General features: G+C 42.6%; 1 protein-coding gene across 8 annotated transcripts in view; it reads right to left on the bottom strand.

The window, feature by feature from the left end:
- The window catches only part of EP400 (E1A binding protein p400), a 285,750-nt gene that overhangs the window by 169,002 nt on the left and 93,694 nt on the right, over positions 1-23,054 (bottom strand). For all 8 annotated transcript variants that reach the window (XR_004540299.1, XM_033954163.1, XM_033954160.1 and 5 more), the window contains 3 exons: positions 20,128-20,238; positions 19,809-20,008; positions 13,947-14,124 (listed from right to left, as the gene is read on the bottom strand). Coding sequence is in view for 7 of the 8 variants with exons in the window: in XM_033954163.1 (XP_033810054.1) it covers positions 13,947-14,124; positions 19,809-20,008; positions 20,128-20,238 (489 nt within the window). In the remaining variant the exon portion in view is untranslated. The remainder of the gene's footprint in view (positions 1-13,946; positions 14,125-19,808; positions 20,009-20,127; positions 20,239-23,054) is intronic.

Raw genomic sequence — 23,054 nt, forward strand, 5'->3', positions numbered from 1 at the left:
CAGTCCCTAATCCTGGGACTCCTGGATTACTGTAACATCCTTTACCTGTCATGCCTATCAACATATTAAAATAATAATAATAATTTTATTTCTTATATACCGCTATACCGTGAGGTTCAAAGCAGTTTACAGTATAGATACCATAAATATGCAATAAAAATTGAAATAAATGAAAAAAGGTACTTAGAAGTTCCCTAACTGTCCCGAAGGCTCACAATCTAGCTAAAGTACCCAAGAAAAATAATTATTAGATAAAGCAGATAGTATAGATACCATATATCAGAGATTATTTCTGGATATGTTACATAGGAAATTATTTCTGATTACATTTCATAAGAAATAACATTACATAAGAATTACATAACATAATAAATTACATTTCATGGGAAAATTAATTCTGGTTACATTGTTTCATAAAAAGCACAGTTACTTACCGTAACAGTTGTTATCCAGGGACAGCAGGCAGATATTCCCACACATGGGTGACGTCACCGATGGAGCCCCACAGCGGACAGCCTCGAAAGCAAACTTGCTTGAAGATCTCGAACTTTCGAGCACTGCACCGCGCCTGCGCGCGTGCCTTCCCGCCCGAACTAGGGGGCGCATCTCCTGAGAGGATCCTCAGTTCAGATACCTAGCCAAGAAGCCAACCAGGGGAGGTGGGAGGGTTGTGGGAATATCTGCCTGCTGTCCCTGGATAACAACTGTTACGGTAAGTAACTGTGCTTTATCCCAGGACAAGCAGGCAGCATATTCCCACACATGGGTGACCTCCAAGCTAAGTAGAAAGGGATGGAGGGAAGTTGGCATATTACGAAAAAAGATTTTGCAAAACAGATTGGCCAAAATGGCCATCCCTCCTGGATAAGGTATCCAGACAATAATGAGAGGTGAAAGTATGAACCGAGGACCAAGTGGCAGCCTTGCAGATTTCCTCAATAGGAGTTGATCGGAGGAAAGCTACAGATGCCGCCATAGCTCTAACTTTGTGGCCCGTCACTCGACCTTGCAGAGGAAGACCAGCCTGAGCATAGCAGAAAGAAATGCAAGCAGCCATCCAGTTGGAAATGGTACGCTTTGATATAGGACGACCCAACCTGTTCGGATCAAAAGATATGAAAAGTTGAGGAGATGTTCTGTGAAGCTGAGTGCGTTGGAGGTAGAAAGCCAAAGCACATTTACAGTCCAAGGTATGAAGAGCCGCCTCTCCTGGATGAGAATGAGGCTTTGGAAAAAATACAGGCAGAACAATAGACTGATTGATATGAAATTCTGAAACAACTTTAGGCAAGAATTTAGGATGAGTACGGAGAACAACCTTGTCATGGTGAAAAACTGTGAAAGGTGGATCAGCAACCAGCGCTTGTAACTCACTGACACGTCGAGCAGAAGTGAGGGCGATCAGGAAAACAGCTTTCCAAGTGAGATACTTGAGATGAGCTTTGTCAAGTGGTTCAAAAGGAGATTTCATAAGTTGAGCTAAAACAACATTGAGATCCCAAACCACAGGAGGTGGTTTAAGAGGAGGATGGAGATTGAGAAGTCCTTTCATAAAACGAGAAATCATAGGATGTGCAGAAAGGGGTTTTCCATCCAAGGGCTGATGAAAAGCAGCTATAGCACTAAGGTGGACTCGGATAGATGTAGTCTGAAGTCCAGATTGTGATAAATGAAGTAAATAGTCCAGAACTGATGTCAAGGAAGCAGATCTGGGTGGTAAATTACGTGTAGAACACCAAGCAGAAAATCTTGTCCACTTTTGACCATAACATTGTCTAGTTGATGGTTTTCTGGAAGCAAGTAAGATATCTTGAACAGACGGAGAGAACTGAGAAAAGTCTGTTATATAGAAAGGTACCAAGCTGTCAAATGTAGAGACTGTAGATTGTAGAAGACGACTCAATTTGTCCGCCAAACAATTGTGTTGACCCTGAATATAAACCGCTCTGAGGAAGATGTTGTGAAGAATCGCCCAATGCCACAATTTCAGAGCTTCTTGACAGAGGGAGTGAGATCCCGTCCCTCCCTGTTTGTTGACATAATACATGGCTACTTGGTTGTCGGTACGTATTAGAATCACCATGTCGTGAAGTAGATGCTGAAAAGCTTTGAGAGCATAGAATATCGCTCTGAGTTCCAACAGATTTATAGGACACCGCCGGTCCGCTTGGGTCCAGAGCCCTTGAGTGCAAAGACCGTCCACATGAGCTCCCCATGCGTACATTGACGAGTCGGTTGTGAGGACCTTCTGATGAGGAAGAGGGTAAAACAGTAAACCTCTTGAAAGATTCAAAGAGAGCATCCACCAACGGAGAGACTTCTTTAATGAAGGAGTGATGGAAATCAGTCGAGTTGGTGGATCCACTGATTGTTGCCATTGAGATGCCAGTGTCCATTGAGGAATGCGAAGGTGAAGTCTGGCAAAAGGAACCACATGAACTGTAGAAGCCATGTGACCGAGCAGAACCATCATTCTCCTTGCTGGAACAGTGGAAAGTTGGAAGAATTGTTGAGAAATTTGAAGGAGTGCGTCCTGACGTGGTTGTGGAAGGTATGCTCTCAGATTGATAGTGTCCAGACTTTCAACTTTACTAAACGCAGTGTTCCCTCTAAGCTGAGCAGGTGTCCTCCAGCTGCATTGCTACCACTAGGGGGTGGAATATTTTCAGTCGCTAAGGACAGATATGTTCCCTGGAGTCCTGCAGAACTTGCCTGTCCCTCACAATTGAAAAATGTGACAGTAAAACAGCACCCTCTATTGGTGAGACTGTGGGTGGAGGACTCCTGCTCAGCTTAGAGGGAACAGTGCGAACTGGAGAGACTGAGAAGGAGTCAGCTGAGATTTGGGAAAATTGATGTGAAATCCCAAACTTTGTAGAAAAAGAATAGTCTGTTGGGTCGCTGCAATAACCTCTGAAAAAGAGGGAGCCTTGATGAGCCAGTCGTCTAGGTATGGAAATACTTGGAGACCCTGGTTGCGAAGAGCTGCAGCCACAACCACTAGGCATTTGGTGAAAACCCTGGGGGAAGAAGCCAATCCGAAGGGGAGAACTCGGTACTGAAGATGAAGATTTCCTACTTGGAATCTGAGGTACTTGCGAAACGCTGGATGAATAGGGATATGAGTATAGGCCTCTTTGAGATCGAGGGAGCACATCCAATCCCCTTGATCCATCAAGGAATATAGAGTTGGCAGAGTGAGCATTCGAAATTTCTCTTTGACTAGATATTTGTTGAGAGCTCTGAGATCCAAAATCGGTCGCAAATCCCCCGTCTTTTTGGGAACTAGAAAATAACGGGAGTAGAATACCAAGTTCCTTTGGGGAAGAGGAACTTCCTCCACTGCTCGCAGGAGAAGAAGAGCTCGAGCCTCTTGAAGAAGAAGGGGAAGATGCGACTGATTTGAAAGACACTCTCTTGGATGGCGATCTGGAGGTACCTGAAGGAGTCGAAGAGAGTATCCCTCTCGTATGATGGTAAGTACCCAGAGATCTGATGTAATGAGCTCCCATTGATGATAAAATGTGGACAGGCGACCCCCTATGGGGAGGGGAGAATTTGGAAACAGAGAAATTTGAATGCTCAGGTCGAGATTGTCAAAAAGACTGAGCAGGCTTGGTGGCAGCAGGGGTCTGAGACTTCTGTTGTCGTTGTTGTGGAGGAGGCCGACGAGAAGGAGGTCTAGAAAAAGCAGGAGTTGTTTTCTGCGGATAGCGACGTGGAGTTTGTTTGAAACCTCTAGTTGGTACAGGTTTAGGTTTTGGACGAATGAGGGAAGCAAAAGAGCGCTCATGTTCTGAAAGACGCTTGGTAGCCGCCTCAATAGAGTCATCAAATAACTCATTTCCTTGACAAGGAAGATTAGCCAATCTATCCTGAAGGTTAGGATCCATGTCCACTATACGTAACCATGCTAACCGATGCATGGCTACAGCAAATGCAGATACTCTAGACGAGAGTTCAAAGGCATCATAGGAAGCTTGTAACATGAATAGTCTCAACTGAGAAAGAGTCTTAAGAATAATTTTAAATTCTGATAGACGATTGGTAGAGATGTCCGGGTAAAAGGAAGGTAAAATCTTTAGAAAATGGTTGAAGTAGGACGTAAATATGTAGTTATAATTAAGAACTCTATTTGCCATCATAGAGTTCTGGTATAAACGTCGACCAAATTTATCCATGGTACGGCCTTCTCTACCAGGAGGAACTGAAGCATAAATTTTGGAAGGATGTGCTTTCTTCAATGATGATTCTACTACCAGAGATTGATGAGAGAGTTGAGACTTTTCATAGCCTTTACATGGGACCGTTCGATAACGGGATTCTAACTTAGATGGGATAGCAGTGATGGAATAAGGTGTTTCCATATTGCGAGTGAAGGTCTGCTGCAGAACAGGAGTCATAGGTAATCTGAGTGACTCTTTCGGTGGATGAGGAAGTTCCATATCCGCTAAGTATTCAGGAGTATATTTGGAGTCTGAATGAAGGTCTAGCTTGAGAGCTTGGCCCATGTCAAAAATAAATTTGGCAAAAGAAATTGATTTAGGATAAGATGTTTCCTCAGGAGAGCCACTGCGAGATTTAGGCAGAGCTGAGTAGGATGGAGAAGCCTCTCTAGAGTATGGTGAAAGGTCTGATTCCAGACGTAGAGTAACAGAAGAAGCTGCACTGTGAGGTGGAGTAAGAGAATGTTTTCTCTTCAGGCTCCTGGATGGAGAAGTACCAGGTGTACGTGGTACAGAATGAGTCGAGGTGTGAGGAGAACTGTCTCGACGGACTGGCTTCGACGGTGTTCTCGATCGAGAAGGGCTTCGAGTCGAGGCTCGATGATGTCGGGAGCCATGCTTTGTCTTCGAAGAGCGAGGTAAAGAAGTCTCGGTATCTAAGGTCGAAGACTCCCTCCGAAGCTTGGAAGTAACAGGTCTTGAATGCTTCGACCGGTGCTTCGGAGGAGGCGAGCCTGGAGAAGAATCCGACGAAGAAATGTTCTTCAGTGTCCGGGATCGGCCTCGGGAGACTGGAAGCTCTGGTTGAGTGACAGGCTGATCAGTCCGAGGCAAGGTCGAGGACGGGACCAGTTGAGCCACTAAAGAGGAAATCTGAGTGGTAAGTATAGATTTTAACATGTCCTCCAGCATCGGCACCGAGACAGAAGATTCTGACCTCGTAGGTGCAGCAGTACGCTCCAAAGAGGGCGACCTCGAAGGTGAGTATTCCCTTATCTTGGAGGTACGCTTCGAAGCTGGACGTGCCGAGGACTCTGGTGGCTTCTTGGATACGGCACCTGAAAGGGAACTCGGAGACTTACCCCCCGTAGAAGACTTCGTGGATGGCGTCGTCTTCGAAGTAACCGAAGCAGAATAGGTCGAGGCCTTCGAGACCGAAACTCCAGCCGGAGTCTGGGTCGAGGCCTTCGAGACCACAGGTGTCGACGTCGTCGGAGTCGAAGCCTTCGAGACCGGGGCAGCCGCCAAGGTCGAGGCCGGATCCGAAGATTGCTCCATGCCGAAAAGTTGAAAAAATTGAGCACAACGTCGCCGAAAAGCCCGTGGAGTAAGGGTGAAGCAGCGATGACAATCTTCTTGGGAATGAGAAGAACCCAGGCACTGTAAACAATGGCAGTGGGGATCGGTGACCGAAATCACCCGATTACACTGTCGACAACGTTTAAACCCGGTAAGAGGCCGGGACATGGAAAAAATAAAGTCCGTGTCGAACGAAGGAGCTAATGGGCCTAGGCCCAAAGCTCGACGGTCGGACAAAAAAGAAAAACAAATCGTTTAATTTTTTTTTTTTTTTTTTATATAAAGAGAAAAATAAAGAAGAAGATAAACACAGCGACCGACTTTAAAGAAAGAAACAGCCGCGGTGATGAGAAGGCAATGCTGCAGAGAAAGAAAACGTGTCTTCTTGTCTCCGCGGAAATAAACGAACTGAGGATCCTCTCAGGAGATGCGCACCCTAGTTCGGGCGGGAAGGCACGCGCGCAGGCGCGGTGCAGTGCTCGAAAGTTCGAGATCTTCAAGCAAGTTTGCTTTCGAGGCTGTCCGCTGTGGGGCTCCGTCGGTGACGTCACCCATGTGTGGGAATATGCTGCCTGCTTGTCCTGGGATAATGTTAAGTAGAAGGTTATAGTGGAAGATAATATGGATTAAGTTGATTATTTGGAAAACCTGTTGCTAATTAAGATATTGAGAGGATGATACCAGGGAGTAGACTATACATGGGAATGTTATAAAGAGAGTAGGCAAAGGAGGAGTTTAAGTAGGTTGAATATACTTTAAGAATAGGAAAGTTTTGATTTCTTTATGGAATACTTTAATGTCAGATATTGTAGATAACAATTTGGAGATAGAGGATTCTAGTTTTGCTGCATGTATTGCTAGGAGGTTATCATATTGCTTTTTGCACTGAGTGCCTTTAGTGATGGATAGGAAAATATGTTCTGTGATCTTCTTGTTCTGGTTAGTAGAAGACGATTTAGGCGATTGAAGAGATAGGTGGGTGCAGTACCATAAATTACTTTGAAGAATATACAGTATAGTTTGAATTGAATTCTGGCTCTAATCAGTAGCCTAAGTAGGCATTGGTGATGTGGTCAAATTTTCTGAGCGAGTAAATTAACCTGAGAGCTGTATTCTGAACTGTCTGTAACTGTTTGATCATATTAATGGGTCATGGTAGATAGAGAATATTGCAATAATCTAGAAGTCCTAATACAAGGGATTGAAAAATAATCCTATATTGATCTTTATCAAATAATTTTTTAATTTTTCTTAGGTTGCGCATTGTGAAGAAGGCTTTTTGGGTAGTTTTATTTATATGAGTTTGCATTGTGCAGCATCTGTCAATCAGTACTCCCAGGATTTTGAGTGAACTCTGAATTGGATACTTGGTTGCTTTAATTTTCAGGTCTGTCTGATTCTAGCAAAAGGAATTTGGTTTTTTCTGCGTTCAGCTTCAATTTGTGGTTGGTCATCCAATTTTCTACTTCCTCCAATATTGTTTCCAGGTGGCCTGATGAGGTGTGATCTAGGATATCAAAATAACTATGAACAGTACAAAATACAGCTCTCAGACTGATATACTCGCTGAAGAAATACAACCACATTACTTCCGCGATCCAAGACTCACACTGGCTCCCAGTACAAGCACGCATACAATACAAATTCTACTGCACCCTATACAAAACCCTGAATGGAGACAGACCAAGCTATCTAAATAATCACCTAATCAGGAACAACACATCCAGACCAAGGAGAACACAGGCACATTTTATCCACCCCCCAGTCAAAGGCATACAAAACAAAAAACTATATGACTATTAGCAACCCAAGCAGCAAGACTAGACCACCACCTCTCCAATCTAATAACCACAATGCCCAACTATAAAACCTTCAGGAAAGAATTGAAAATCATACTATTCAAGAAATTTGTCAATTGATCTAATTAAACCTTCTCAACTTCCCAGATCCTAATGCATTTTCCAACCTTGCAATCTCCCTGGGAATGCCCAGACCAATTATTTTGTAAATCGCCTAGAACTGAAAGGTATTGGTAGAATAGAAGACACCAATGTAATGTAAGTTACTAGATATTAGGGTCCACCTTGGGGGTTAGCGCCCAAGAAAAGGATCTGGGTGTCTCTGCAGACACCCAATGTGTGGTGGTGGCCAGAAAAGCAAGCAAGATGGTAGGAATTATTAAAAAAGGGATGGTTAACAAGGCTAAAAATGTTATAATGTTTCTGTATCGCTGCATGGTGCAACCTCACCTGGAATATTGCTTTCAATCCTGGTCTCCTTATCTCAAGAAAGATATAGCGGCACTAGAAAAGGTTCAAAGAAGAGCAACCAAGATGATAAAGGGAATGGAACTTATCTTGTTTAAAGAGACTAAAAAGGTTGGGGCATGTCAGCTTGGAAAAGAGACGGCTGAGGGGATATGACTGAAGTCTACAAAATTCTGAGTGGAGTAGAACGGGTACAAGAGGATCGATTTTTCACTCCGTCAAAAATTACAAAGACTAGGGGAGTCACAGAGAAATACTTTTAAAACCAATAGGAGGAAATATTTTTTCACTCAAAGAATAGTTAAGATCTGGAATGCATTGCCAGAGGTTGTGGTAACAGTAGATAGTCTAGCTGGTTTTAAGAAAGGTCTGGACAATTTCCTGGAGGAAAAATCCATAATTGAGAAAGACATGAGGAAGCCACTGCTTGCACTAAATCATTAGCTTGGAATGTTGCTATTCTTTGGGTTTGGGCCAAGTACTAGTGACATGGATTGGCCACGGTGAGAACAGGCTACTGGGCATGATGAACTATTGGTCTGACCCAGTAAGACTATTCTTATGTTCTTATATGGCCTTATGAAGCTCAAGAGTAATGGGGAGCAATATGTAGACATGATAATGCTGAAATGGAATTATTTAATAAATATTTTTCTGTTCTAGGTTCACAGATGAAGGGCTGGAGAGGACTACAGAAGAAAAATGCTAATACAAATGGATGTGTGGCAGACCTTGACCAATTTTCAGACAACTGTGCTCATTATGAGTTACCTAAAGTATAGGAAGACAAAACAATGAGGCCTGATGGGATATATCTAAGGATTCTGAAGGAAATTTAACATCCTGGCAGTTCCACTGTCTGATCTTTTCAATGTTTCTATAGATTCAAGAGTGGTTCCCTAAGAGTGGAGAAGAATGGATGTGATTCCTCACCACAAAAGTAGAAAGAAGGAAGTGGCTGGGATTTACAGGCCGGTTAGTTTGATTTGTGGTGAGTAAATTAACGGAAATACTTCTAAAGACAGTGAGGTTTCTGGAATCAAATGGATTGCAGGATCAGAGGCAGCATGGATTTACTAGAGGCAGGTCTTGTCAGACAAATCTGATTAATTTCTTTGACGAAACACTTGGATTTAGGGGTGCTCTAGATGTACTGTACTTAGATTTTAGCAGTCTTTGACATGGTTCTGTACAGAAAACTGATAAATAAACCGAGTGCCCTTAGTATGGCTTTTAGCTGTACCCTTCTCCTCCACTGCCAATTCCAGACTTCGTTCCTTTCATCTAACTGCCCCCTATGCCTGGAATAAATTACCCAAGTTTGTCCACCAAGCTCCTTCCCTTACCTTGTTTAAAAGCAGACTGAAAACCCACCTTTTTGATATAGCCTTCAATGCATAACCCTACTCCCCACTGCCCACCAACCCAGCCAGCAGATTAACCATTCCCATGGCATCCTGTTTCTGTCTTGTCTGTTTAGATTATAAGCTCTTTCCAGCAGGCACTGTCTTCTTTGTGACTCTATACAGTGGTGCGTATGTCTGGTAGCACTATAGAAATAATTAATAGTAGTAGTACCACCACAAAAATACAGTGTACTGAGAAGCAGCAAACGGCCACTCTGGTAAGCTCTTTTCCAGTAGATAGGTGAGACATTCTAGCGTCAATAGGGTTATTTCACCATACTTGCATGCACTGCAGAAGGAATCCACTCCAGATTTTCTACTCTGCCTCTGTAGTACTTCATTAATTGGTTAAAGCGCCCTCTACAGTCTTTCCTTCTGCAACTGTGTGTGTGTTCTGCTTTCCCCATTTTATTGTGTTTGAAGTAGTTTCGTCCCCTTTGTAGGTATTTTCGTGTTTGAAGCAAATTTGGAGCTTTGCTCGCTTGACAATTCACAGATTTCAATCTGTAGCTGACAGGGCAATCCCTTTTGGGTACCTGTTAGCCAGTCTGATAGTTTTCCTTGGAGTTTAGGGCCATCCCTGAAGTAGTCTCACCTTCTGTTAAGCAGGGGTCGAGCACAGACTGTTAGGCACACTTAGGGGCTCAGTGCTGTTCAGCAGCGTGCCAGCTGCATTTTTTGCACCTCCGCCCGCCTGGTGCGCAACCGGTGATCCTTTAGGGGCTCCAGATCCTGGTGATGATCCTGCTGTCCTGCGCTTAATCAAGTTTGCAGCTCTGCTTGTTCTTACTACTGCATCTTTGCAAGAATTGAGCTTAGCCACTCAGCCGGCTCCATCCAGGCTTTGTAGTGGACGCTCGCATTTTGCGACCTTTCCCTGGCATCCAGATATGAGTTTTATTGTCTCTGAGCAGTTTGACTCTCTGGAAGGTACTTGAAGAGTGCTAGAGCTATATCCCGCTTGTATCCTCTGAAGTGTCAGCAGTTTGGGGGCAGCTCAAGGTGGATTCCTTGGTGGCACAAGTGACTAAGCGCACCTCTCTTCCCAGTGCAGGAGGTGTTGTGTTGAAAGCTATGCAGGATCGCTGTATGGTTGTGGTCTTCAGGAAACTTTTTGAAACAGCCAATTTGGGTCTCAGAGCTGCTGTGGTGATGTCTTTTGTCGCACGCACCTGTCTCTCTTAGCTGTGCATGCTAGAGACTGATGTGGTGCAGCCTCCTCCTCAACTGCTGCTGGCTGGGACACTTTATAGTGGATTCTGTAAGTGACCTTTTGACAGTGCTGGCAACAAGTGTCAGTGTTCTCCCTTTCGGCCCGCCGAATGCTCTGGGTCAGGCAGTGGGCTGGTGTTTCCACTTTCATGGCGACTTTAGCGACGCTGTCTTAAGGGGCAGTTATTGTTTGGCACAAGCCTGGAGGTCCTCATGGATTCATTAATGGACTGTCGCCCAAAATCCCTGCCTGATAGTAGACCCAGACCCTCCAGGGGTTCTGGATGTTCTAATTTTCATGGTTCCAGACAATATACACATTCCAAGTTGCAGAGATTTTCCCAGAGTTCCCGAGGTCAGTATGCAAGTTACAGGCATTCCCAACTTTCCACCACCCGTCCTGCACAACCTACCAGAAAGATACAATAACGCCAGGACGCTGAATGCCCCTCTGCGGAAAGGAGGCTGGCTCTCGGAGTTTCTGCCTGCCTGGATATGCATTTCCAGCAGGGACTGTCTTCTTTGTGACTCTGTACAGCGCTGCATATATCTGGTAGCGCTATAGAAATAATATATAGTAGTACCACAAAAATCCAATGTACTGAGAAGCAGCAAACAGCCACAGTATCCTGTAAAAACACACTTTGAATCTATAAATCAAGCTTGTCTTGCTATTACAGAACTGAAAAAGCTCAAACAGTAACAGTCTATGAAGAGGCAGCACCAATAATTATCACATTGAGAACTAAAATACCAATATACCATCACCTCCTACAAGAAAAACAGCATAAGCTGCATTGCTACCAAAACAGATTCTCAACAAATACAAATAATAATTTCTTTTTGCAATACCAGTTTTTTTTTTTAACATTTTGTTGTTGTTTTCTACATTTTTTGGGGGGTGAGTGGTTATTTATTAAAATGCCTTCTTTCTGGTATAGTTAGCTAATGATAAAATTCTATGCTTCTGAATAGCATATTTGTAGGTAGCTTGTTCTACCTTTATGCTTATTGAGCCTTTGAGGCTATTTTCACACCTGTTATTAAGAAGTAACTCCTATAACAGGAAAATGGAGTTGGGGTACCTCCACACCTTCTCTACTAGCAGAATATGGTATTAAAAAAAAAATAAAAATGGAGAGGGTAACTAAATGGCATACTAAATGGTATAAAGGATCAGGTAAGGAGGCAAGCCTTGTCCAGAGGGAAGCCATTTTCCAATGGGGAGCATTGTTCCTATTCTGCAGCTCAGGAAGGAAGGGTTCCCATGATGAAGTCTTGACCAGGAGAGTGAAAGAAAAAAGAGGTTGGGGCACCATGTGCGGTGCACAAGGTAGATTTAGAGGCAGTGGAGGATTTTGCAGCTTGCCTTTGGATAGTGAACTCTGATTTTGGCATTGGGAATAGTGTGATGTGCTCAGTTGCAGCAGCTATGTAGAGACTTGTATAAAGGTGCTTGAGCAGTATGCCTAGTGTTGTTCCCATTGTGGGAGCTTCTGCGACAGTAAGGCATCTGCAGTTCCTGCCGCAGTGGGGCTGGTGACCACCCAGACCATGATGTTGCATTGTTGGAGACAAAGTCTGAGCCAAACGTGCTCTGTTATTTCAACAGTCAGGCAGGGGAAATTTATGACATCTCTGTACCTCAAAGAGACATACCTGCACCTTTGGAGAGATCACTGGAGGTTCTTGGTTTTGGATGTTAATAAATAGAAATAAAGCAAAAGTAACATTTGTATTGGCAAGTTCTTCAGCCAGTAGAATCTCACAGATCTAGACCTTGTCATGTCATGAGCCATAATTTGCATTTCACTGAAGTAGAGAGGTCTTGGTCAAAATGGTTTCCTCCTTTCTTCTGAAGGTGGTTTTTGCTTACCATATGAATCAGGTGGACTTGCTTCCCTCTTTTCTTAGAAATAATTGTGGAGGAGATTTCTGCACTGTCCATACCTTGGATGTGTGTTGAACACTGCTCCAGTATTTGAAGATGACAGAGTTTTGGAAGTCTGATCTTGTGTTTGTACTCTTTGGGAATCCAAAGAAGGGAGAGGCCGCCATGGTTTATTTTGTCTGTTTCTGGAAGGGGTAAGTATCTGCTGAAAGTTTGTGAGCACAGTCTCCTAGGCAGAGGTGCATTAATTTTCACCAGAGGAGATCTGTAAGGTGGTCACGTGGTTAACATGCCCTTCTTTTTTCAAATTAGTATAGATTGGATGTCTTTGCTAAGATGGACACATTTGGAACTGGTATGTTGGGTCTAGGGGTTGCTGAGGCCCACCCAGAATGAATTGCTCTTTTACATCCCAATCAAAAAAAGGGGAAACACTTTAAATAACAAATATATCAAAAAAGTATGTAATGATTATATATCTTTCCTTAAGGTAGAGACTGGGAAGCTTAGTCAGAGTTTTATGGAAGTCAAGAGAGTTAGATGAATGTCCATGGAGTAGCAGAGTACAAGTACACAGTAAAAAAAAGTTCTGCATGAATTTATGATTTTGCCTGAGCAATATTCTTTGGGGTATATAAGGGTTGGGTGGGGCTTGGGAGATATTGTTGATGGGAGTACAGATTTATAAAAAAGTTTGTTTTTTATTGCATCAATTAAAAGTTGCACTTGTAAATGTATGTTGGATAAGAGCTGCTGCTTCAGCACCCTGAGGTTCAATCCCAGCCTTGTGACTCTGGGTAAGTCACTTAACAATCCATTGCCCCAGGTACCACAGTTAGATTGTGAGCTTGCCTAGACAGACAGGGAAAATACTTAAGTGTACCTGATTACTAGTCAATGAACTGTAAACTGCTTTGGGGGAATCTCTTCGTGAAAAGGTGGTTAATATGTCTAAAATAATAAATAAATATTTATCCAATAAAAAGATTTAACATAAATTCTATGAACTGGTGCAGTGAGAGGAGTGAGAAAGAAGAGAACAGCATAAATAGAATGGGCAGCAATGAAGGAAGAGGAAGGACCTGAACTACTACAGGTATTCCGCCAGGGGCACAGGCAGAAGCTCAACACCCTCAGCTGGGTACCAAGTTCTCCAACTAGGCCCAGGAATCCTGTCCACACTCAGTAGACCATAAGTGCACAGTATGCTTGACTACCATCGGCTGGAGACAAAGAAATACTGAGAAGCTTGTGGTAGTATAGTGTCGTATAAAGAACTAAGTTCATAAACCTTTGTTCTCTGTCTCCATCTGCTTGCAGAAGGGGATAAACCCATCTGTGTCTGGACTGGTCTGGTCGGCAATAAGGAATTTCAGACTCTTTGATGGTTTAATGTAATTTAATTTAAAAAACGTTTAACACACATTACAAGTTTTTAATGAGCACTAATTGACTTAATGCATTTTAATTTATAAGTTAACATATGCACTAAATTAACATGCACTACATTTTTTTAGCATGCACTGATAAACCAAATACATATCACTAAAAATTACAATACTTCTTATCTTCATTACAGGCCAGGTATACTGGCAAGACAATGACCCATATAACAGACGTAGACATGTGACATGCATGAGCTCACCTTCATTACAGGCCAAGTGTGCTAACAAGGCAATAATCTGCACATTCTTGCCCAGACCTGTCTCGTCAGCCAGAATACCATTGAGATTCCTCTTGTACTGCTTTGCTAACCAATCCAGCCCAATCTGCTGATATTCCCTGAGAACACCATGCAGCAAAAATGGAACATTCAGCTTTCCCTAGAAAGAAGACAACAAACAGGATTTTTTTTTCACTAGATTACATACAAATGAGGCATGTCTGGGAAGGTCTTCAAGGTGGAGGAGAAAAGTGGTATGGCCAAGAAGAAGAAAAAATAGTGGTGGAGCCAAATACAGAGCACAGGAGCCTAAGATTGGGGGCATAGGTGCCAGCATTTCAAAATGATTGGGAGGGATACCAAATACAATATAAATTGGTATTCCCTGGACACTGTGACAGTGTGTGCTCAGTTTTGAGGGTGTTCAGCTCCCACAGAGCTGTTTTTTATGATTGGAAGCCATTTTCTTATAATGCTATAAAAGAAAGAATAAGCCCTCTTTATAGGGTTACCATATGGCTCCAGAAAAAGGAGGATGGATTGAGACATCTGGGTTATACTTCCACTGAAAGCAATGGAAGTAAGGGGGACAGATTGAGACATCTGGGTTTTACTTCCATTGAAAGCAATAGAAGTAAAACCCGGATGTCTCAATCCATCCTCCTTTTTCTGGAGCCATATGGTAACCTTACTCTTTACATCATATAAATGTCCTCAAGTCTCACCTAATATATCCAGCTGATATGGTAAAGTGCAAGCTTCAGGGGATGGCTCAAATAATTAAAGAAGTTATGCTACCCCTCTCTCTCAAGTATACAATAATAATCTGATGGTATAAAGGACATTTCTATGAACGCTCCGGATTTGATGGACCTTCTATAGCAGAGGTGCCCACACTATCTTGGCTTGCAAGCTACTTTTAAAATGACCAAGTCAAAATGATCTACCAACAATAAAATTTTAAAAAACACAAAGCACACTGTAACACAGAGAAAATATTAATTATCATTTATATTCGGGGGGGGGGGGTTCAAAGAGGTCAAAGCAGATGACTTTAAAATATGCAATGTCACCTCAGTAACAACTATACAAAAATAGACAAATATACCCCTCCCCTTTTACTAAACCGCGATAGCGATTTTTAGCACAGGGAGCTGCGCTGAATGCCCCGTGCTGCTCCTGACGCTCATAGGCTTTCTGCGCTTAAAAACTGCTATTGCGGTTTGGTAAAAGGGGGCCATAGTGCAAAATATAGACAGCAGATAAAAATTCAGACACATTTTGATCACTAAATTTAAAATACAATCATTTTTCCTACTTTTGCTGTCTGGTGATTTCATGAGACTCTGGTTGCACTTCCTTCTTCTGACTGTAAATCCAATATTTATTTATTTCTGCCTCCTGCATGCTTCCTCTCCTCCAGACCTCATTCCATTCCCCAACCAACATCTCTCTCTGTCCCGCCATGAATCCAACTTTTTCTTTCTCTCTCCCTGACCCCCTTTCTTTCTCTCTCCCTGCACACCCCTTTCTTTTTTTTCACAAGTTTTATTGAATTTTCACAATGGCAAATACAACAAAAAACAATACATCAGATAGCCAAATCCCCACTCCAAAACATAAACAGTCATACTGGTACTCTTCAGTATAAGGCATTACTATCCAACCCAAAATTTCCCCCTCCCCCTCTTTCTTTTTTTCTCTCCCTGCCCCACCTTTCTTTCTTTCTCTCTCCCTGCCCCTTTTTCTTTCTGTCTGTCTTTCTCTCTCCCTGCCCCCCCAAGCCACCGCCGCTGATTTCTCCCTGCTTCCCTGACGCCAGGCACGTACAAGCGCCGGGCCCACAAGTCTTCCCCATGAGGTCAATTCTGATGTCAGAGAGGAAGTTCCAAGCCAGCCATGCAGCGATTGGCTGATCCGGAACTTCCTCTCTGATGTCAGAATTGACGTCCGGGGGGGGGGGGGGGGGAGGCTGTGTGCCAGGCACTTGTACGCACCTGGCATCAGGGAAGCAGGGAGAACAGAACACAAAGGCAAAGCGAGTCTATTGTGGAGCCCAGAATGGGCTCCGCGATCGACTCGCGTTGCCTTTGCAATCTACTGGTCAATCGCGATCGACCTTTTGGGCACCCCTGATTTAGAACATCTTCATTCACAGTCCTTTTTTTTTCTCATCGCTTGGACTGTTTTCACTGGGTCTTCCTGTCTTGTTTCTTTTGCTAACTGGATAACTCCAGGCTCCACCCAATTTCTGCCTCCAACCCTACTCAGGTAGTGACAAGACATTCTGGCTAGATTTTAAATGACAAATATCCAGGTAAAACACTGAGTGGGATTTATCCAGGTAGGAGTCGCTCCTATTCAAAAGCTGAGAATATCTGGTCTTATACATACAATTTTCATTGCCTCCATAATATCATAAACTCTGCCCTTTTTTCTGCTGCCTAATTATAGATGCATAATGGTTTATACTTCTTCAACTGTATATTCGGTTGCCCAAGTTTTTTGGATTTTTTTCTCGAAGTCACAATCAGCTTAATAGTTTCTCAGGTGTCCCCTCTGGTAGGAAGAAAGTCAGAATATCTAGTGACAGTCCTGAGTCACCAATAGTGCAGTGTTATATTACCTAAAACCCCCTTGCTGATACTGGACTCTATATGGGCAATGAGTAAATCCTTAGCCACCTGTCTGAACAAAAGTTTTTTGAGATTTCACCAATTTCTAAGGAGTTCACTCTGCACAACCTAAGTGTTCTGTTTATGAAAATACTTCATTAAAGCATACTGAAAAGATTGACTCAGTAGAGCAAGGAACACAGAGAGTTGTCTAAACTCAATCAATCTTTCATTAAAGAGAATCATATATTACATCTTAGAATGAAAGTACTGGAAAATTTTCAAAGGAAAGCTAAACTGAGAATTTAAAATTTTTCAATAGTGCTTTGATATCAGTTCATGAAATATTTAAAAGATACTTTCTGGAACTTTTGGAGTTTTCCCCTGAAGCATTACTTAGTATATTGTAAGTGAATTAGTACTTCTCCCCTGACTTAAAAAAATTCCCTGGCATCTAGTGGCACCCCCAAGGGGAAAAGACAAGAACAAATGTCCACTTGCTCCTAACTTTGCCATCTTAGAAAATGAGGCAGACATGGTTTTTCCTGTTACAAAGAGCTCTCTGGACCCCTGTTCGTTTACAAAAATTGGATTGCTCTAAGTCTAATAGATGCTGGCATTGTCATCTCGAGCCTGGAACTCTAGATCATTTATTATTTTATTGCCCTTTTGTTAATTGTTTTTGGAAATTGATCTGGAGTCAAATAAATTGTATGTTGGAAAATCATGTACCCTGTCCTATGACACAATTTTATTTGGGGTGTCTATGAGGGCTAAGTGTCAGTTATCCTCTAATAATAACAAGCTTTTAATGATTTTAACAGGAGTTGCCATTCAACAAATAACATACAATTGGAAGGATTATAGAGGGTTAAATTACTGCTTTTGGTGGAGTTCGATGTGTCATATGTATGAAATGGAAAAAACATTGGCAATTAAAAAAGGATATTTTAATAAATTTAAAGATGTTTGGGGGCCATTAATAGATTATTATAGTAAATAGATTATTATAATAAATAAATTGTATTTAACCCCATTTATTATGTATGTGTGGAGGGTGGGGGGGGTTTAAAAGTTTTGGATATTTATAAAGATATATGTATGGGGTTGAGGGATAATTTTTGTGGTGTGAAATTTGTTATAATTTCAAGTGGAAATGTATATTATGAAGTGATTTATTGTACACTTGTTTGAAAATTTATAATGAATAATGAAAATTATAAAAAAAAGAAAAAGAAAATGGCAACTCCTGACCTCATGTGGTGCATCCTTTCCTTATTTGGTAATCTGAGCAGAGACAACTGCATCACTGCAGATTTTTTGGAGCTAATTTCACACTAGAATCCACAAGCTAAGCCATCAGTGCTTGACTCACATGGCTTTCTGCATTAGCACCATAGACATGAGAGAAGTTTGCAAAATTTTGCATACAACTGGTTTCTGATGTATGCAAATATATCTCATACATAAGTCACTTCACTGGCTCCCCATCCATTTCTGAATACAGTCCAAACTCCTCTTACTGACTTACAAGTGCATTCACTCTTAAGCCCCCAAATATGTCTCTTCACTTATCTCCCCTATGCTCCTCCCCGTGAACTCCGTTCATCGGGCAAGCCCCTCTTATCTGTACCCTTCTCTTCCACTGCCAACTCCAGACTCCATCCCTTCTTTCTTGCCGCAACATATGCCCAAACAGGCTGCTTGAATCAATATCTCATTCTTCATCCCTAGCAGTATTCAAATCCAAGCTAAAAGCCCACTTTTTTGAGACTCCCACTCACTGCTGTCAGATACCTATACCCACTGTATCATTTCCTCTACCATAATCTCTCCAACCCTGAGATGTCCTGTCTGTCAAATTAGATTGTTAGCTCTTCTGAGCAAGGACTCTCTATTGTATGTTAAATGTACAGTGCTGTGTATGCCTTGCAGTGCTATAGAAATGATAAATAGTAGTAGTAGTAGAGATTCAAAAAGGCTCTCTCTTAAAGAAATATAAATCCTTTTTTTTTTTAAATGAGAAAGACAATTCAATCCCTGATGTGTGTCCAGCTGAAATAGCATGGAAGATACCTAAACTCATTCAGGTAGTCTCAAATGCAGATACTCTAGATTCACTTCCACCTGCCTAAGGTCAACTGGGTGACCAGTTCTCCAACTGGACCCAAGAGCTACCTCACCTCTCATGTCCTTTGAAGAAAGGCTGTGGCTCACCGGCTGGGCTGTTACCTTTGCACCCAGAGGTTGTGAGATCAAATCCCGGTGCTGATCCTTGTGACCCTTGGCAAGTCACTTAATTCTCCAGTGCCACCGCTTTGAATGCCAAAGCCACAAAAAGGTGGTATACATGTCCCCATTCCCTTTGCTGTACAGAATGCTCATTACCATAAGCTGGAGAGAGAATACTGCTGAACGGCTGCATGGTATATTTTATAGTGCTGAGCTTGCTGCTCACATAAACTTCATCTAATCTGCCCAACTTCATATCTGGTGCAATGCCACAGACCCCAATTACCTTGACTAGACTTGAATCAGTGTGCAACAGGGACTGTCTCAATATAAGTGTATTTGTACAGGAGTCAATGTCTCCAAATGGGCTAGTTTTGCACATACCATGATGGGTGCCCTAGGCAAACCTTCAACCTTATGCCCCCCCCCCACTTAATTTTTGGGTCCCTAATCTGTCCCCAAGACATTATCATTTTAAACATTAAACTTTGTTGTGCGTGTGTGTTTAAATAAGCTATCTGAAAATAGTCCATCCTTCCTGAAGTAAAAATATGCATTGATGGTTCTTTTGAGTTTATGTAGCTGTCAAAATCTCTTGTTTTGCTTAGGCTGCGCTGATCTTTGCTGCTGCCCGGGCGATTGCCTAGTCTAGCCTAATGGCTGGGCTGGCCCTTGCTATGTGTTCTGTAGCACTATAGAAATAAGTGGGATTAGCACTGTTCTCTGGCTTTCCCCTAACTTCTTCCCAACTCAGAATCCTCTGTACTTATCTCAGACTTTCCAGTACTGATTTTGTTTCCACCATCCTTTCCATGAAGAATTAAGTTCTGTAATTATCAGATATCAGTTAGCTTTAAGGCCTTACAAGAGTATGTAGTTTTTGAAGCTTTATAATTTTATTTGAAGGCCCTTTCCACCTCCCTGTTTGTGCCGAGTACCAAATAAATCCTTGTCCTTAAGAATGAGAGAGAGAGTAACAATGAAATTCTTGCTTTACCACTGCTGTGATGCGAGCGCTGCCTCTAGGTAACAGGAGCTCAGCCGCAGCAGCCACCTCTGCAATGTCCCGGATGTGTTTCTGTGCTGCTCCTTCCCCAATACTCGTTCTCTCAGTGTCTCTGTGCTGGTCAATACACAACAGGGAATCGATGAGCACTATTTGCTTTGGAGCATTCTCTATGGGGCAGCCATCCATTTCTGCAAACATGGAACAGAAAATTTTAAACTTATTTACTTATCCTTTCACTACATTAACTGCCAGTGGGAATTATGGAATCAGTGAGGAGTTACAGAGAAAGCTGAGGTGTGAGGCTTACCCTGATCACTGGGCTCCTCCTCTTCATTGTCAGATGTGGGTAGGGGCCAATGGAAGTTCTCAGCATAGGCACCTTCATACTGCTTCTTTAAGTCATCCAGAGATAGGTTAGCTGAACAAAATGAAACATGCATGATGGCATATTCTGTTTATACAGACATATCTAATAGCATAATAGGATCAGTGTTATCACTTAACTAATAAGGTTAGAATATTATCACTCAAAGAAACACTTCAAGTTTTACCATGCGACCTGCAATATTTCAAACATTGTAAAATCCACTCTATGTACCGCTGAAAATCAAGGTATAGTAGGTGTTACTCACCAACAGTCATCAAGGGCTGTAAACAAGTTAGGTTTTCAGGATACCCCAAATGAATGTGTAACAGATACACTGACATACAATGGAGAGAGTATGTATGCAAACTTCTCTTATGCATTTCATTAGGGATTCCCTAAAACCTGAACCATTTGCAATTCATGGACTGGAAGTGAAAGCAATTGTGGGATGAAGTTTTCAAAAATCCATATTAACAGCATTCAATTATTGTTTCAGTGCAGCCTATGAAAAAGTTTTTAGGCAAAAAAATCTCTATGAGCATATTTTCCCTTTGAAAATTACCCCACAAAAAATGCAATACCTACTATTTAGCACACATAAATTTTGTGGCTTATTTTATGCACATATTTTATAAAATATGAATGTAAATGTTAACACCCTCCCCAACCTTTGCTATAGCTGGTGGGGATTCCCAACCACCAACAACTGAGGGCCTCTTCCAAAAGTAGCCATAACTCCCTTCTACCAAGCGTAGCAGTCGCTGGCAGCATCCTTGAGCTTCTGAGGTGCCAACATCTGTAGCTTAGAGACGTTGATGCTGCCTGCCAAGCTTGTTAAAAGGGATTTTTGGCTACCTCCAGAGGAAATCTTCAGCTGACATAGCTTGAGGGTCCTCATCAGCTGGGAGTATTTATATTTTATATTTACATTAGAGGCTCTGACAGAGACCCAATTTAGAAAGTATTCTTCCCAAATAATATTTCCAAATTAATAAAGTGTCTTTGCCTATTTGTAAATTGGTCTCTATCAAAGCCTCTAATTCAGTAGAATAATTAAATGAAATAACCACTTCTGAAGTTTATGGGGACGGAAGAGATTACTTGAGGGGACAGATTTAATTCCAGCGGGGATGGATTTGATTTCTGTTCCCGCGCAACTCTCTATTCTATACCAGCACAGATGGGTATTTATGCACTCCTACCAGCAGATAGACTGAACTTCTGAGCTTCAACTTAAGCTATGAGGGCTGTGCAGTCTCCTTGAAGCCAGTTTGTTCTCAATTTCAGCAGATGGTAGCAGTGGTAAGCCTGTGCAGTCTATACCTGTGGGCCTTGTGTTTAGATAGGTTGTTTTTTCCTCTGGAGACAAGCAGGGGAGATTCAGGCACACTTTCTGGTGAAGTCCTAGACAGATCCTGTGTGTTGGTGCTCTCCCCTAGTTACAGTAAGCTTTTGGTTTACTGGACATGTGCAGGGATTCCTGCCTTCCAAGGCTCCTCCCCTAGCCAGGTTTTTTTTTTTTTCCTTAGTTGTTCAGTCATTTCCTTCCAGAATGGCAAGCCATTACTTCGAAGAAATGGGTCCTGGATATAATTCCCACAGATATTGCCTCACTTTTATTTCAAGAAGCAAAATATTCCATATGCCTCAACTATCATGCATTCCTTTTCACTATATACTGCTTCAAGCAGCAGAACTATCCCTCTTGCTTCAAAACAACGTAGTAAAGAGGGTATCTCCACAACAAAAAGATAAAGGCTTCTATTCCAACTTTTTTCTAATTTCCAAAAAGACTCAGGGCCTCCACTTCATTCTAGATCTCCGCTTGCCCGATGCTTTCCTCAAAAAAGAAAGATTCAGAATGACCTTGTTTCCTACCATTCATCCCCTTCTAAAACCCAACAACTGGCTGGCCATTCTAGATCTCAAGGATGCCTACACCCACATTCCCATCCATCCAACCCACTGAAAATACCTTTGTTTCAAGTCCCTCAAATACCATTTTCAGTATAAGGTACTACCTTTTGGTCTTGTGTCAGCAGCACAAGTCTTTACAAACCGTCGTAGCAGCGCACCTATGTAAAAACCACCTCTTTGTGCTTCCATACCTAGACGACTGGCTCCTGGCAGCGCACTCAAAAAGCACAGTTACTTACCGTAACAGGTGTTATCCAGGGACAGCAGGCATATATTCTCACATGTGGGTGACGTCATCTACGGAGCCCCGATGCGGACAGCATTTCAAGCAAACTTGATTGAAGATTCAAGCTTGCTGTGCTGCACCACGCATGTGTGCCTCCTGCTCCACTAGAAGGCGGATCCTCTCCTCGTGGTCTCCAGTTCACATATCCAGCAAAGAAGCCAACCCCGGGGAGGTGGGCGGGTTGTGAGAATATATGCCTGCTGTCCCTGGATAACACCTGTTACGGTAAGTAACTGTGCTTTATCCCAGGACAAGCAGGCATGATATTCTCACATATGGGTGACCTCCAAGCTAATAACGAAGGGGTGGAGGGAAGTTGGCAAATTAAGAAAACAGATTACGTAACACCGATTGGCCGAACCGGCCATCGCTCCTGGACAGTGTATCCAGGCAGTAGTGAGAGGTGAAAGTATGAACCGAAGACCACGTGGCAGCCTTGCAGATATCCTCAATCGGCGTAGACCTGAGGAAGGCTATCGAAGCTGCCATAGCTCGGACTTTATGTCCCGTAACTCGACCATGGAGCGCGAGACCAGCCTGAGCGTAACAGAAGAAAATGCAAGCAGCTAACCAGTTGGACAAGGTGCGCTTGGAAACTGGGTGTCCCAACCTATTAGGGTCGAAGGACAAAAATAATTGTGGCACTGACCGATGAGACTGAGTG

This window comes from Geotrypetes seraphini, chromosome 8 (genome assembly GCF_902459505.1).
Source record: "Geotrypetes seraphini chromosome 8, aGeoSer1.1, whole genome shotgun sequence".
Taxonomy (NCBI): Eukaryota; Metazoa; Chordata; class Amphibia; order Gymnophiona; family Dermophiidae; genus Geotrypetes; species Geotrypetes seraphini.